A 16,518-nucleotide genomic window follows, 5' to 3' on the forward strand; every position below is an offset into this window, starting at 1 on the left:
CTGAGTTTCCCTGAGACCTGGGCATAGCTCCATCACGGGGCTTACATTATGCTTAAACATTATTTTGAGGTAAGTTGGGACCCGCTGTCTCCTTTCCAGAATGTGAGTCTCTGGAGGACGAGGCTCTGCTTCATCTCGGCCCTGCTCACCTCTCCATCTTCCTTTCACCCCATTCATCCCCTTGCTCCATCTCTCCATTCAAGTCAACACTGGCTTTCTGTCCGGTTCTCTACATGCCATGGTCCTTCTACCTCAGGGCCTTTGCACATGCTGTTCCTGCTGCCCAGAAGCTCCTCCTCCATATTTCCATCTAACATTTACCCCTCCTCCAGGACTCAACATAAGCATCACACTCTCAGCTAAGCCTCTCCTAATCCACAGGTTAAGTTAGCAGCCCCTTCACCCCCACGGCCTGTTTCCACTATCAAAGCACATGGGTAATTACGTGTCTAATGCTCACTCCTTCCCACCAGTGCCTTAAGACGAGAGACCACGTTGGTCTCATTTGCTGTTGTGTAACCAGTATCCTGGCACATAGTAGGGGTTTGGAAAATATCTGATGGTGGCTGGAGGACAGACCTTGCTAGAGCCAGGGAAGGTAATTTCCCCAGGCTTCCCAGAGGAACCCTTGATGTAGTGTCTGGATACGGGGATCTGTAGTGCTCTCCTTTACGAAACCTGGCATTACAAGGAGCCTGGCATTACAAGGCAGCGCACCCCGGGGAGGAGATAAAAGCATTTGCTCTTCTAAAAGGTGCTACAACAGCTTCTGGCTGCTGCTGCGCTCAAGACAAGGTCAGGGAGAACTGAAGGGAACACTAGAGGGGTGGCCAGGGGTCACACCAGGCCCTCCTATAAGCACAGCTCTCCCTGGCTCCTTGGATCCAACAGGGAGGACACATCACCTCTCCTGCCATCAGAGGAGAGAGGGCGAGGGGTTGGTTTCCTCCCTGATCTCTCCTGCTGCCAGGACTGAGCCATCCCAGTGACAGGGACAAATTAACTGGCATACAAAGATTCCTGCAAATCCTGCAGGACTCCACTCTTCTTGGACATATCGGATTACTTTTTCTCTCCCCCTTTGATGTTTCAGCTCTGTGTCCCTGTAGGCTCATAACATCTAATTGCAAATTTTTTGAACTCACTCCCATTTGGAAAATGCGGGCTCCTGTAATTGGCACTGTCTGACAGATAAAGGGGACTCTTGGGCTTCTCTGACACCAGGGACCCCCAACTTCCTGGATAGATAGAGATAGGGAGACAGGAAGGCAGGAGAGGCATCTGGGAGCCCCTGGTTTCCAGCCACAGGGGGACCGTGTGGAGACGGCCTGACCAAACTGAAGCTGACGGGTCACCCGGCTGAGGGATAACAAGAAAACCAGGACCCCAAGGGGAGAGGCTGAAACCGGAGACCCTGACAGGAGCGTGAAGGAACCCTGGGAACCCCAAGGCTGGCTGTGTATTTCAGTCAGGGGGCAGCCCTTCATGCATCTGACAAGCCTTCAGCTTTCACTCTGTCTTTTTTGGCAGTGCCAGGCACTCATCTATGAAGTGGGGCTCGAGAGATGAAAGGCTCCCGCCTCCAGGGGCTCAGGGACTGAAGGCTCAAAGACAGGGGAGGTTTATGCTCTTAAAAGAGAAGGCAAAGGCAGCAGTCTAGCCCCCACAGCAGACTGGTGATATCATAGAAAGAACATAGGTCAGAGGATCTGGGTGTGGGTACCGGCCCCGACAATTATAAGTAAGCGACTTGGGCAAGGAGCCCTCACTTTCCTCACTGAGATATGGGGATAAACTCCATATGATGGTTAAATAAGTGAATGGCTGCTCAGTGCCCAGCTCAGGGCATGGAGTATGGGGTTTATTAGACAGGCACTCATCTCTAAATTTCTGTCTCTGGGTCCTTGGGACTGAATCTTGCCAATGAAAGGAGGGGAGCAGGGAAGGGAGGGAGGAGAAGACGTGGCTGGGCGTGGGAGGTACTCACTTGGCTCGCAGGGCAAGCTGCCTATCATTGGGGCAGACCCACTGGTCACTCCCACTGCCAAAGATGGTGTCAGCCATGCTTGGAGCCCCCAGCCAGGGTGAGGAGTCACATCTGAGGTGAGACAAAGAAAAAGAAAGAACACATCATTAGATGGGGTGCAGCTGGCAGACAGGGTCCCTCGAGTTCCAAACACTGGTACTTCCAACCTATCCCCATACGATATCCCCACTGACGCCTGGAATCTCACCATCAGAATCACTCCTCCAGCGAAATACTGTTCCCTTTTTGAAGGTACTCTTTCAAAATGCTCATAATACTGGGAGGGGTGGCTAGGTGGATCACGTGGCTAAGTGACAAGATTGGACGTGACTGGCGGGACATGAGAGGGTTAGAATCAGAAAGAAGAGGCAACCACAGTGATTTTCAACTTAGCTGGCAAATCCCGGAGGGCATTTGATCTACTCCCTCCACGTACAGCCTCTGCTGTGCTTAGCACATTGCCTAGCAGGAGGGGCCTGGGTGGGTGGTGGGGGGTGGGGACGGCTGGACAGCCTGGGAAAACCCTACACAGCTCCCAAACGTGAAGCATTCGCAGCAGCAGCCAGAGGCATGTGGGGGTGGCTGATGCCAGCCACCCCCCTCAGCTCCACAAACAAGGTCTTCACAGACTCTGCTCCCGAAAGTTTCTGACAACATCACAGTACTCTCCAGAGCAGGAAGGAGGGCAGGGAGCGACAGCTGCACCAGGACCGCCACCCTGCATACCCGTAGCGGACACTGTCCACCAGGACGGCAATGAGACTGGCACCCTTGGAAATCCCGTGCGGAGGCGACCCTGCTCCAGAAGTTCCTCGTGGTTTGACTCCTACAGTGTGGCTTAGCTGGCTTTCTCCTTGCCACCAAGGATTTGGGGTCGGGGGGACAAGGGGGAGAGAGAGATGAGTTTGAGTCTGAGCGGATCTCAACCCCAGGAGCAAAGACGAGGGACAGTCCTGACGTATCCACACTCCCCTGGTCTCCTCCCATCTAGACCAGTGGGTCTCAAACACGACGCCTCTGTACTCTTAAAACCACTGAGGTTGGATATTAGTCTAGCAGTTCTTCAAATATTACACAGTTACCACATGACCCAGAAACTACTAATAGGTACATACCCAAGAAAACTGAATACACCCACACAAAAACTTGTATATGAATGTTCATAGCAGCATTATTCATAATAGCCAAAAAGTGGAAACAATTCAACGATGGATAGAATACGGCATATCATACAACGGAATATTATTTGAACATAAAAGGGACTGAAGCACTGATTCCTGCTATAAGATGGATGAACCTTGAAAACATTATGGTACGTGAAAGAAGCCAGTCACAAAGGACCACATCCCGTAAGGTCCAGTTTATAGGAAATGTCCAGAATGGGCAAATCCATGGAGACAGAAAGTCGATTAGTCGTTGTCAGGGGCTGAGGTGGGAGGAAGGGAAGAATGGGGAGTGATTGCTAATGGGTTCAGGGTGTCTTTTGGGGATGATGGACGGTTCTGGAATTAGTGGTGATGGTTGCACAACTTTGTGAATACACTGAAACCACTGAATTGTACCCTTTAAAAGGGTGAATTTTATGGTATGGGAACTACATCTCATTAAACTGCTATAAAAATTCTTGAGGACTCCAAATGAAATGGGCTGTATCTATTGATATTTTTACCACAGTAGAAATTAAAACTGAGAAAATTTTTTTTATAATTCATTAAAAAATAATAAACCCATTAGATGTTCACATATTTAAAAAAAATAACTATATTTTCAAAACAAAAACGTTTAGTGAGAATAATAGCATTGTTTTACATTTTTACCAATCTATGTAATGTTTGGCTTAACGAAAGGTAGCTGGGTGTTCATGTCTGATTTTTCATTCAATTTTTTGTGATATGTGGTTTTGTTAAAGTGCATGAAGCACATCCAGACTCTCACAGATATATACAAAGGTTGGGAAAGGGAGGAACATTTTAATAGCCTTTTCAGATAATTGTGGCTATTCTTCTTTCATACTGCACCAAAACTCAATAGTAGTTGGTTGTTTCTTAAAGCTTAGTTACAATTACAATGTGGCATCTGAAACTGTATCAATGAACTTTTCATTTTATGTAAATATGTGAGAAAATGGGACCAAATATCTTATTATGATAAAAATAATTTTGAGGGGCGGCAGGATGGTGCAATTGGTTAGAGCGCGAGCTCTCAACAACAAGTTTGCTGGTTCAATTCCCACATGGGATGGTGGGCTGCGCCCGCTACAACTAAAGATTGAAGGCGGCAACTGGACTTGGAGCTGAGCTGCACCCTCTACAACTAAATTGAAGGATGACTTGGAGCTGATGGGCCCTGGAGAAGCACACTGTTCCTCAATGTTCCCCAATGAAATTGATTAAAAAAAAATAGTTTTGACATTGTAGACCCCCTAACCTATCTGGTCCCCCAGCCCACCGTTTGAGAAAGGCTGTTCCAGGCCAATGTCACACATTGCTGTGACCAGCAGGGGTCAGTGTACATGCTGCAGCTAACTGACCCACAGAGGGACCAAGCCTACCACCCTGACTATCAGGGTCTCTCTGTCCCACTCGGCACATCCGGGCACCTGTCCTCCACTGTGGGCCGCCTAGGGAAAGAGACACGTGTGGAGACCCCATTGCCAGGCCCAGCACTGGGGGGTCCCCATCATCAAAGCCTCCTCAGATTGAAAGTCTTGACATTCTCCCAAAGGAAGCCAACATACAATCCAGAAAAACACAGAAGGGATTAAAAAATGATACTTATCAAACAACTTTAAATGTATGTTCCACTTCTATGCATTATGGTTTGTTTTGTTTTGTTTTTTAATTTCTATTATCTTGTGAATAGCACAGTTACACGGCTGGGTGGGTGTGAAAAGCGTTACTCTATTCCAAGCAAACATTAAAACATACTACAGCCCTGTTTCTTTACTATTATTTTAAAAATACAGTAGCCCCCCCCATCTGTGGGGGATATGTTCCAAGACCCCCCATGGATGCCTGAAACCGCAGGGAGCACCAAACCCTATATATACAATGTTATTTTCTAAACATATATACTTATGATAAGGTTTAATTTATAGACAGTGAGAGAGTAACAACAATAATTAAACAATTATAACAATATACTAAACCCACATTATAAAAATTATGTCAATCTAGTTAATCTCTCTCTCAAAATATCTTATTGCACTATACTCAACTTTTCACTTAAAGGAAGCACGTTATGGCTTCTCTTTGGCATATGTGAATTGCCAGCACCCCTACTCTGGTGCCTGAGGGTCATTATTAAGTAAAATAAGGGTGACGAACACAAGCACCGCAATCCTGGGGACAGTCAGTCCGAAAACCGAGACATCTACTAAGAGACTAACGGGTGGGTAGCCTACACAACGTGGATACGTTGAACAAATGACTCATATCCTAGGCAGGATGGAGCGGGACAGCACTAGATTTCATCATGCTGCTCAGAACAGCAAATAATTTAAAACTTATGAATTGTTTATTTCTGGAATTTTCCATGTAATATTTTTTGACCGAGGCGACTGTAAGTAACTGAAACCACAGAAAGCGAAACCATGGAAAGTGATAGGGGAAACTACTATATTCTGGGAGCTTCAAGAAATGGAAGTGATGGTCTCTCTGACTGGGAGAGGCTGTGCCCTGGGTAAACTGGGTGCCCCTGCAGCCATCTGTCTTTGCCTCACAGATGCTGCCACTCCTGCTTTGGCCTGCAGGGGGCGCCATGTCTCAGGCCACTGCTCCCAGGACTGGAAGGCCCTTAGCCTCCCAGCCAATCCTGGGGCAGCTGGGCACTGTGAGCATGGAGTGGCCCCTCTTCTCTGCCAGGCACCCCCACAGAAGCAAAGAGCACCACTGGTGACCCCAGAGGACAGGGGCAAGCCAGGGAACCTCAGGGTGTGAAGTCCATCTTCTGCCGAAGCTTCTGAACCAAAATGATGAGGAGTTGGGCAGTGGAAGGAGGCAGGGAGAAAGCAGGGGTCCTGTGCTCTCATAATCAGACCTTTACCTCCTTTATGGTGGGACAAGTGGGGACATCCAGAAGACAGCAGCACACATAGGTGGAGACGCAGCAACTCCTGACAGCCCCAAACGAATCACTCCCAAACAAATCTCTAAGCGATATACCTCATTTCCCCCTTCAGGTCTCTTCCTAGTGTAACCAGAGTTTTGGGATCACTGGCAAGGGAGCCCCTAACATTTATCTGTTTTCTGACTGATTTGAGGGCTATTCCTTGTCTTTTCTTTGTTTTTTTAACTTCCGCCAAAACGACTCTCTGACCATCCACTCTGTTCTGTTCTTCCTAAATCTAATTGTTTTTCTATGCAACAGAAAACAGAGAAGTTAAGAAACCGAGAAAAGGTCATACAGCTAACTATGCCAGTCTACTAGCCCTTAACCAATATTACTGGCTCAGCATCTGGTCACTGGGCCGTAAGTTCGGAGGGAAGGGTTTTGAAGCAGTGAGGAAGGCGGAGATAAAACTCAACTAGGAGAGAAAAAAAACCCCGTGAAAATCTGGCTTTCATGCAAACTTACTGGAAGACCAGGGACACATCAGTTATCTTCCTTGGGCCTCAGTTTCCTCATCACCCAAGGGAGCTTAGACGGACAGGCTAGAAGGACTGCCTGGTGCAATTCCACCGATGGTTTCCACCCGGCCAAGTTGCAGGAGGGAGGCATAGGTGGCAGGCAGGGGACTAGAGAAGTGTCCTGGGGCGGGTGGCTGGTGACTGTTCTAACCTGGGAAGTGGGATCCGTTGCCAGGGCCAGGAGGAGGAGCGTTTCCCCACGTCTCCCACCCCTCCTGCTCCTGGAGCTTCATGGAAGCTGAGCCCATAGAGTCAAGTGCTACAGAGCGATCTAGGAAGATGGGAGGATGTCACCTCCCGAGGCCTGGGGACATGCTCACTGGCTGCCAGGGTCTTCAACGATGCTGTCTGTGGTTGAGCACGTTCACAGGGTTGGCTCCAAGTGATAACCCAGCCCCTCCCCCCAGGAGCTGCTGTACATGCCCTGCGCTGCAACTGGCACCTCAGAAGACCCAGCTGGCTTTTGCCCACAGAGAGCAACCTCAGGACAAATGGTGGGAAAGGAGCCATATTTTAAGAAACTGCCAACGAAGCCAGCTTAGGTTCTCCAAACCATGTCAGTCTGAGCCATCTGCCAGCTCCCTGACTCACCAGCCAACCCCTGGCCTTGGCTTCTCACACCCCCTTGACCAGGTGGCTCTTCTGCCAAACTGTGTGCTCACCACCACTCCACATAACCCCTCCTGGGCTCTGCTCCCCATCTAGCGAGGGTCTCGAGGAGGCAGGCCCCTTCCCAAGGCCCTGCTGTATTGTGACTCATCCCCTCCTAAGAGCAGTGTCATGTGAGCTGAATATGGATGTGCCCTTGGATTAATAAATGTCAATCTGTCCTGGACAGAAATCAAATGATGAGGGAACAAAACAGAGGCTTAAAGGAGGTAAGTAAAAAGCAGGGAAGGAGAACCCACACATTCACAAGGGGAAGGACGGGACCGGCCAAGGGCGTACAGGGGAGCAGAGGTAGCAGGGTTTGTGGAAAGAGGGCTGCGTGGAGCTTGAACTTCTGTAAGCCAGGAGAGCGGCACACGGTCCAGCCCTGTCTCTGAGGTCCTTCCAGCTGTGAGAGAAAGAGGCTGAAGGAGAGGGTATGTGTGTGTACTGTGTGTGTGTGGCATATGGGGTGTGTGGTGTGTGGTGGGTGTGCTGTGTATGTGAGTATGTGTGTTCTGCTGGGGAAGCAAGCCGGTCCGGGGGGAGGTGGCCATTCTACCTGAGAACTGGCCCCAGAGATCTTCCTTCTTTAACATGTTTCCATCTCTCCTTCCCTGTTAGACAGTGGGCTCCCTGGGGGGCTTGTGCCCTCCTTTTCTCTCCATCCCCGCACAGAGCCAGCTACAAAGTAGTTGTTCAGTGAATATCTGTTCAATTGAACTGATTTAATCAGAGATGGCCTTTCCCGAACAAGAATTCAGACAAGCCAGACGTGCTCAGAACAGAGATGGGCTCTAACAACCTCTGTGACTTGTTCACTCACAGGCAGTTTGTTCCTCAGATTCCCCAAGGGGGTAGTCTTGCCCAGGGGCTCCGTCTGACAGCTGAGCCACCTCCCCAGGGGCCAGTGTGCCCACGAGGCCCCCAGGTGCCGCCTGTACCCGCTGGGTGAGACAAACCCAATGGAGGCTGCACCCTCCTGAATGCTTCTAAACCCTGCAGCACAGGGGCTCAGGGGACCCTATGAGGGTGGTGGGGACAGAAACAGGAGCTGCCTGGTGATGATTTCCTGAGAAAATTCCTGGGGAATGGAGCCCCAGGCAACATTCTGAGGCAGATGTGAGAAAAACAAACACATTTTTACAGGGAGATCCAATTCTCATCTCCCTGAAGTCAAAAGCTCCTCACTGAGAGCATTAGTCACTGCAGGCTGATGCTGTGGCCACAGCTGATTCTGGGGCAACAGTCATAGTGAACCTCTCATGGTCATCTCCTGGGCACGGAAAAATACTGGAACGAAATAACACCCAAAACTCACTCATCACCCACCCCCAGATGAAGACCCAACGTCTTAATATAAGATCTTAGATTTTTTCTCGGTATTTGTATCTAGATTTTAAATAAAATTGGGTTCTTATTACATACACTGTTCTGTTTTCTTATCACATTGTACTTGCTCACATTATTAAAATTTCTCAAAAACATGATTCTTAACTGTAACTCAGTGTTCTGCATATAGTTTATAAGTTTCCTGTTTGGGGACACATCAATTGTTTCCAGTTTTGTTCTATTATATTCAACACTCAAATGGGCATCCTAGAAGATAAATCTTTGTGCCCATCTCAGAGCATTTCCTTAGGATCAATTCCCAAAAGGGAAAGGACGTGTATTTTTTTTGTCATGTATTGTTGAGACAACTTTTACTACAGAAACATTTACAACCACTCAAAGCTCTCAGTTGCAGGCCCCATGCCTGCTCTCTCCAAAGTGCCTCTGGGATTGTTCATGACAAGACATCCTGCAGAAGGCAGTTGTGCCCTGTGGGCCTAATGTAGATTTTTGTATTTTCGAAGTCAGAACTCGAAGACGGAAGAACTTACCTGTAAATCTTCAATAAGTGGTTTTAACAATGCGTACAGTCCTCTAATCACTAAAACAAAGGTCTGCTCTCCGCAAACATTCGAGTCTGCTTAAAAGAAGGCTTCTCCCCCTTTAATGAATTTGCAGGCGCACAATCTGGTAACGGGGAGTGCTGGTCTTAGAACCCCGACCAACCTTGGTGGTCACCTAACACCTCTGCAGCCTGGTGTTCCCTGAAAAGGGCGGGCTCTGCCTCCACCACAGGCTCACCATGGGGATGAAATGAGTGCAAATGCCTGTGGGTCTGTGAACTCCATCCACATCGCTGCTAATCCAGGAAAACTCGGCTATTTGACACCCCGTCCTCCAAAACTCACAACCACTTTAACGTGTGAAAACATCGCCAGCCTGCAGCAGTCTCTAAGATGTAGCAGACTGTGGAAACGATACCCGAGGGCAAAACCACCTCCCCTTAGGGAAGGACCGTAGGGTCTCTACCCCACCTAAGCGGGACCAGGATGGGGACAAAGGTAGTGACCAAGCAAGGACAGCTCCTTTTCACACAAACCTTTCCCTAGGTGTGGTTATTGCTCCCACCTTTAGATCCTCGCATTTTCTGCCTCCTTGATTTTATGTCAGAGGAACTTTCACTGATACAACTGGGTGTGGTGTGAATGGACGACGTGGGAAGAGAAGAAATGATATAAGACATGGCGGGAGAGGTGGGGAGAGTGTAAGAGCTGAAGGAAACCATGAGGTCTAGGAGGGGACACCAAGGAAAAGGAAAACAGGAGTTACCAGCAAGTGAGGACGTGCAGGGCACTGAGAGAGAACCAAAGTGCATCCTCCCTCCACGCGAGGCGTGAGAGGTTTTCTCTTAGCGGCCGGTGTTCTCTCAGCTGCCGAGCCCTGATGAGTGAAATGTGTGGCCCAGCTGACCTATAGACTCAGGAGCAATAAATACATGTTGTAGACCAGTTTAGGGGTGGATGTCATGCAGCATTATCACGGCAATATATAACGGACGCACATGGCATAAAATCCCAACCCTGACCTCCATAGCTGGCTAAACCCCCTCCCAGAGCTGTTCGGAGTTTGATTTTCAAACTTGTGAGCAGTGGAAAGGCCAAAAGACCAGATGAGGAGGCAAACAGGAGACAAAGAGGCGAGCAAACCCCACGCTGCTCCCCACATACATGCAAGAGCCCTGTGGAGAGGGGTTTGGGGAAGGGCCCGGAGCCTTCTCAGGTGGCCTGTGCAGGGCTGGAAAAGGGGCTTCATCCCAGTGCCAAATAGGAGCTAAGGCCTAGAGAGCTGCCCTGGAAAGAATGCAGAGCCTGCATGCGGCCTCTGTAGGAAAGAACACAGTGACGCTTTAGTCACGCCTGCCCTGGGCATGGGGAAGGGACAGAGGCTGCATATTCTCTATTGCCAAGCGTGCCACCCCCAAGACAGCTAGCTGTGCATGGACTGGATGGCAGGGGAGGAGATGAGGTCTACAGGAGAGAGAAAAAGCAGGGACAAATATAAAAGAATACTTGCCACCAAGCCGATGCTTCCTGAGGCCTTGTAAAAGCCCTTCGTTCTACACCCAGGTATTAATATTCCAGGGAACCCTTAGCAACAGCCCTGACACATCTCCTGTGTTACTATGATACGAGAAACATGATAATAGCAGCAAGATAAGGTGCGCGGAAACATCAACATTTCCTCTACCTGTCATGCTGCTCTGGGAGGATGAAAGATCCAGACAGAAAGCTTCAAAGGCCTGTCTGAAACCTGAAGGAACCTCTCTGCGTGTCTGGGGCTGATTATGCATGAGACAGGCCTCAAAGGGAGTCAGGAGATGAGACAGGAGCCCCAGGGAAGCGACTGCTTGACAAACGTCCCTAGAACTCACTCTGTCAGCAGCTGTCCTGCCATATCTGTCTGCTTCTACAGGTGACTCTTCCTCCGCTCCCCTGGTTTGATTCTCCTCCACGCCAGCCCAGGCTGTGACAAGAGCTTCCCAATTGGCCTTTGGACCTCCTGGGGCTTACGTCACACCCTTCCCTTGCAGCCAGAGAGGTCATCCTTAAAGCCTAGGTCAGGCCATGCAATTTCCTGCTCAAAAACCTTCAATGGCTCCCCACTCCAAAGGAAAACACCCAAGTCGCACTCTAGGTCACCCATGATCTGGCCCCAACTACCCTTCCTGTTTCACCTGCCCACACCTCCTTCCACAAACTCACGCTCCAGTCAACAGGAACTCAGACGCACTCTGGCTGCTCAGCCTTGTCCCGAGAACTTACGTGCACTGCCTTTCCTGCACATCATCTACCTACAGAGGCCCAGCACCCCACTTTTGAGAACTCTCCAGTTCCTCCCCCCTCAGCTCCCATTCAAAATTGGCCCCATTGCCTCCCCTCAGTATTTCATTCTACTTTGTATCACAGGTGGCCTTTACCTCCATTACCCCTATGCAGACTGCAGCTCACAGGATGCATCTTGGTTTCCCTGGGCTAGCACTGTCCCCAGGACATGGCAGGGGTCCACTACACATTTACTAACCTTTAAGAGTTCACTGCAGCCCATGGAATCATGCTCAGCCTCCCTGACCTGGAATTTAAGGCCTTGTAGTGTGACCCCCACGCTTTAACCTGCCTCCCTCCCAGCCACACACAAGCCTCTGCACTGAACAGGTCTCACCTGGGACACCTGCCTCTGCAAAGTGGTTTACACCAACTGAAACTATGGGAAATCTAGAAAAGACTCCAACTCTTGAGGAACGGTCAACAATGGCCCATCCAGCCACAGTCAACGTCAAAATGACAAACGACCTGGAAAGGGTGACAGCAAGGTTAGGTGTAAGAAGTGGAACAAAAAGGTAGATACTTTGATGGCACAATATAATGTTAGAGGAGCACGGTTTGGGATTACGCGTGAATTTATTCCAGTAATCCTTTTATAAGGAGGATTTAGTACGAGTCAGACAAACTGGTCCTCCCTGCCTGGTCCTCATGGACCCGCTCAGATTCCTCCCCTTCGGTGGGGCTCTCTAAAACCCTACAGCCCCTGCTCAGATTCCTGTAGCCTTTCTTGTCTGTGTCCTTCAAGCAGCAGTCAACCCCGGATGCCCCATGGCTCCTCCCGTGGCACATCCTGCTGAGCCACAGAGCGGAGCATCTGCTGTCGTCCTCAAAAGGACAAGCAGCCACTTTTGGCTGCGTTGCCTTCATTCATTCAACAAACATGCACTGAGTGTCGATTATGCATCAGGCAGGTGCCCAGCATCTCAGTGTGCTGCAGGGTGAGCAAGAGTTGTTTGCTGTACCCCCAGACGATGTCACATGATGCACAGATAGGAGGCCTCACTTACTGCGGTGGGGTCTTCTCCCCAGGAAAGTAAACCCTCCTCTAAAACGCCCATTCCAGTGGACCCAAATACCTGCCTGTCTCTTTGCTGCACGGAAACCGTTATCTCATTGCCAGGCTGAAAGGCATGCAAAGCCTCCAACCGAGGTGAGACGCAAAGCATCCTACTCTTCCACCTCTCACGTCAAGCGCCAGTCCTTAGAGGCACAGCTCGCTTTTGTCATTTCTGACAGGCCTGAAACAGAGCAGGGAAAAGTCCCGGATCAAGGCGATCACCGAGTTGAGGTTGCAAGGTAACCAAACTCCTCAGGCGAGACTCAACCCGGGAACACCCGGGAAGGAGGGAAGCCTCACAGGCTGGTTGCCAGGCCCAGGTGTTCCCATCAGGTACACGGTATTAGTCTCCTAGGGCCACAAATTACCACAAGCTGGGAGGCTTAAGACAGTTCTAGAGACTAGAAGTCCAAAACAAAGATGTCAGTGGGGCGGAATTCTCACTGAAGGATCTAGGGGAAAATCTGTCGTTGCCTCTCTCTCAGCTTCTTATGTTTGCTGGCAATCCTTGGCACGCCTCGGCGTGCAGCCGTATCACTTCAATTTCTGTCTCCATCTTCATAGGCATTCTTCCCTCTGCATCTCCACATGGCTGTCTCCCTGTGTCTCTTGTCTTCAAATGGCCATCTTCCCTCTGCGTCTCTCTTCTTATAAGGACACTCGTCATATTGGATTAAGATTAAGGGAGATTCCAATATGACCTCATCTTAACTAATTATATCTGCAATACAGCTTTCTCCAAATGAGGTCACATTCTGAGGTTCCAGGGGTTAGGACTTCAATATACCCTTTTTGGGCAACACGATTCAACCCATAACACATGGGGAAAACAGAACCCGGAGACTTACCCTGGGGGAGGGGGTCAGTAGGCAGGGTGAACCCTCTAGTATGTGTGCATGGATATTTAAGCGGTTCTAAAGGACCTTCTGGACTCCTGGGGAGCTAAGGACCAGGAGAGGGGTCTAAACCTGAGACAGGAGTTACCACGGTTGATGCAAAAAAGAGGATTAAGAAAAGCGATCTCCTTTGGTCCCTGCTTGTCTTGGGAGCTGTTAACAGGGGAGCTGTGACTCTGGGTGGGAACAAATTATGTCTTTATTTTCATTAACCTACACCTGAAATTTTCTATTTCCTTTATTTATGAGTATCAGCAACGCACCACAGTATTACTAGTACCTGTGCCTTAGTCAGCAATAGCATTGCACAATGCAGAGTTGCAGATCTGCTGAAATATTATTTATGCTCATCGCTACTTTTAAATTATAATAGTTATTAGACCTACTGTAATGCGTCAGTAAAGAAGCACACAGATTACTATATCAAAAGTTTGGCTTTTAAAAATATTCTGATAACTATAACTCAATATAATTGGTTTCCTCTGTGCATTTAAAACCATTATTTTGAGAAATGTTCCATAGACTTGTCAAAAAAGGGGTCGATGGCGTGCGTGCCCACACACACACACACACACACACACACACAATAAGAAAGACCAGGAGATGGAATTGCAGCTGGACACAAAAGTTATCAGACTGTAATCAAGCCTTCGGGGTAAGCAGCCCAGGGGCCCCTCTGCTCAGAAAATGTCCAAGTCCTCCTGGGGGCTGCAGGCACCTGGCTTGGGGCATGCAGTGAGGGGTGCTAATGCCGCTTGTCTTTTAGTGCAGAAATACAAGCCTGCTTCCATGTATGCAATCTGTATGTGCCTGAACAATCCTGGGCAAACAGAATTTCTGCAAAAGAAACATGGTTTTAGCTTATACCTGGGAGCTGCTTGTTGGAGGAGCCCTAGAGAAACCTCTTTATGAAGCAGAGAAACCTATGGAAGGAAAACAGACCCACCCTTCTCACCGGCTTGGTAAAGTCCCAATCCTCAGGTGTGCGGACAGGGGCAGTCCTCCAGGTCCCCAGGGGGCACCTTCCCACACGGCTGCCTCCCCCAGGCGCCTCTGCACAGCCTCACCAGGACACCAGCTCTCTGGAGGTTCTTGTCAGGCTTTGCCGGGGACTTCATCCTTTTTCCACCCACTTCAGTGAAGCTGGGGCAGGGACCAAAGCCCTGGCTGTTTGCTTAAAGCCAATAGCCAAGGCAATCAATCCCCAGCTGACCTAGCCTGCTATCTGTGGGCCAGCTGTCCCCACTTGTTCATGGAAACGCAAACAGACATTTCTCTGTTCCAACTCCAAGGTTAAGTACCGTGCTGCCTGAGGGCCAGCTGTCAACTTCTCTGCACCCTCCCCGTTCGGCTGGCAAAGGCTAAGACCTCACACAAGTGGAGATGCCGTCACAAATGACCACAGTGAGGACCACCGAGGACTCAGGCAACTGGAGGCAGGGGGAGCAGTCACCTGAGAGTGAGAGAGGGGACCACCCCAGAATGGGGCTTGGTACAGAGAAGATGAGCAGAGAAAAGGCCAAGCAGAACCACCAGCATTTTGCCAATAGTTGTCAAGGCTTTTAGGAGGAGCACACAAATAAAAACACTCCTGCATATGCTCAGCCTGACCCTGAGCCACCAAATCGGGAAGGGACAGCAGCCGACTTGATGGGTACTTGTCCCGGGCTGATCACCTGAAGTTCATCGTAACCTCCAGGGAACGGCATGACCATCCTCTCTCCCAAAGAAAGGGCTCAGACCCAAGGCTTAGGAGGCAAAGCCACTCTCAAGGCCACACAACTGGCCCCCAGCACGCAGTTTGGCCCAACTGACTGAGCAGAGCCCAGGCATTATTACCCTCCCTGTCCCCAAGGAGTCCTGGCTTTAGCATGTAGCACCAATGAAAGCAATAGACCGGGAATATTCTCCAAACATCTACCACACTCCTAGCACTCAAGAGTATGCCAGGAGTTCACAGAAACTGAGATATGCAGGAGTTCGCCACACAGGAGCTCTGAGAAGGCTCGGAGTTACCAGGGCTGGAGCAGCCTGGAGGTGTTGCAGAGGAGGCAGGCTGGAATGGGTTTCCCAGAGCAGGCTGCAGCTGTCATGAGAGGCGCAAGGCCCATATGAGCAGTACAGGCCTCCGCTATCCTGCCTCAACTGCTGCTATTGACCCATCCTATGCCCACAGAGCAGAGAGGCACGAAGGCACAGATCTCTGACAGCCCCTGCTCCCCACCTTTCCCACTGCCTGACCCAGGTGCTCCCTCAGACCTCAGTCACCCAAAGGATCTGAAGTGGTTCCCCTGCTTCCAGGCTCCCCTGTCCAGACCCAGCCAATCCTGCCAACAGATGGACTCTCTAAAAGTCTAGCTCTGCTTAGACACTTCCAAATCAGGCCCCCGTCCTCAGCTGGAAGTTCATGGCCATCCATAGGCTCTATCTCACCTTGGCAAATCTGTCTCCATACAAACGGAAAACACTTGGCATCACCCACCATGTGCAAGTCCACGCCTCTTCCAAGGCAGCCCCCAGCCACCTCCTACTCCACACCAATGGCCCCAGCCTGAAGCACTGCTCCTTCCTAGACAGCTTCATAAATGCTGACTCTTTACCTTTTCCCAGCGCTTCCCAGTTCCTGGTGGCTTATGTCAGACCTATCCTACTGGACCAAATGCTCCCTGAGAGCAAGACAAACCTTGTGCCCAGATGATATTATGATGTGTGCACTGGAATAGAATTGAGAGTCCAGAAATAAACCTAAACATCTATGATCAACTGATTTTCAACCAGCTATCAAGACTATTCAATGGGAAAAGGTCTTTTCAACAAATGGTGCTGGGACAACTGGGTAGCCACATGCAAAAGAATGAAGTTGGACCCTTACATTATACCATGTGAAAAATTTAATTCTTTGTTTTTTGCACCTGAAACTAATAATAAAAAAAGTTATTTAAAAAAAAACACACACAAAAAAAAACAAATAAAAAAAAGAAACAAAAAATTTAATTCTAAATTTAAAGACCTAAATGTAAGAGCTAAAACTATAAAATGCTTAGAATAT

At 49.4% G+C, this 16,518-nt stretch overlaps 1 protein-coding gene across 8 annotated transcripts in view; it reads right to left on the reverse strand.

Moving 5' to 3' along the window:
• RPH3AL (rabphilin 3A like (without C2 domains)) overlaps window positions 1–16,518 on the reverse strand; it is a 138,819-nt gene that overhangs the window by 88,704 nt on the left and 33,597 nt on the right. For 7 of the 8 annotated variants that reach the window (XM_074320074.2, XM_019739550.3, XM_074320073.2 and 4 more), the window contains exon 2: window positions 1,988–2,098. In XM_074320074.2, the coding sequence (XP_074176175.2) occupies window positions 1,988–2,064 (77 nt within the window). In that variant the 5' untranslated portion in view covers window positions 2,065–2,098. Of the gene's footprint in view, window positions 1–1,987; window positions 2,099–14,424; window positions 14,626–16,518 lie in introns of those variants that run through there. The other variant, XM_074320070.2, reaches the window with a different exon arrangement.

This window comes from Rhinolophus sinicus, chromosome 12 (genome assembly GCF_057876585.1).
Source record: "Rhinolophus sinicus isolate RSI-liver-muscle chromosome 12, RSI-T2T, whole genome shotgun sequence".
Classification (NCBI taxonomy): Eukaryota; Metazoa; Chordata; class Mammalia; order Chiroptera; family Rhinolophidae; genus Rhinolophus; species Rhinolophus sinicus.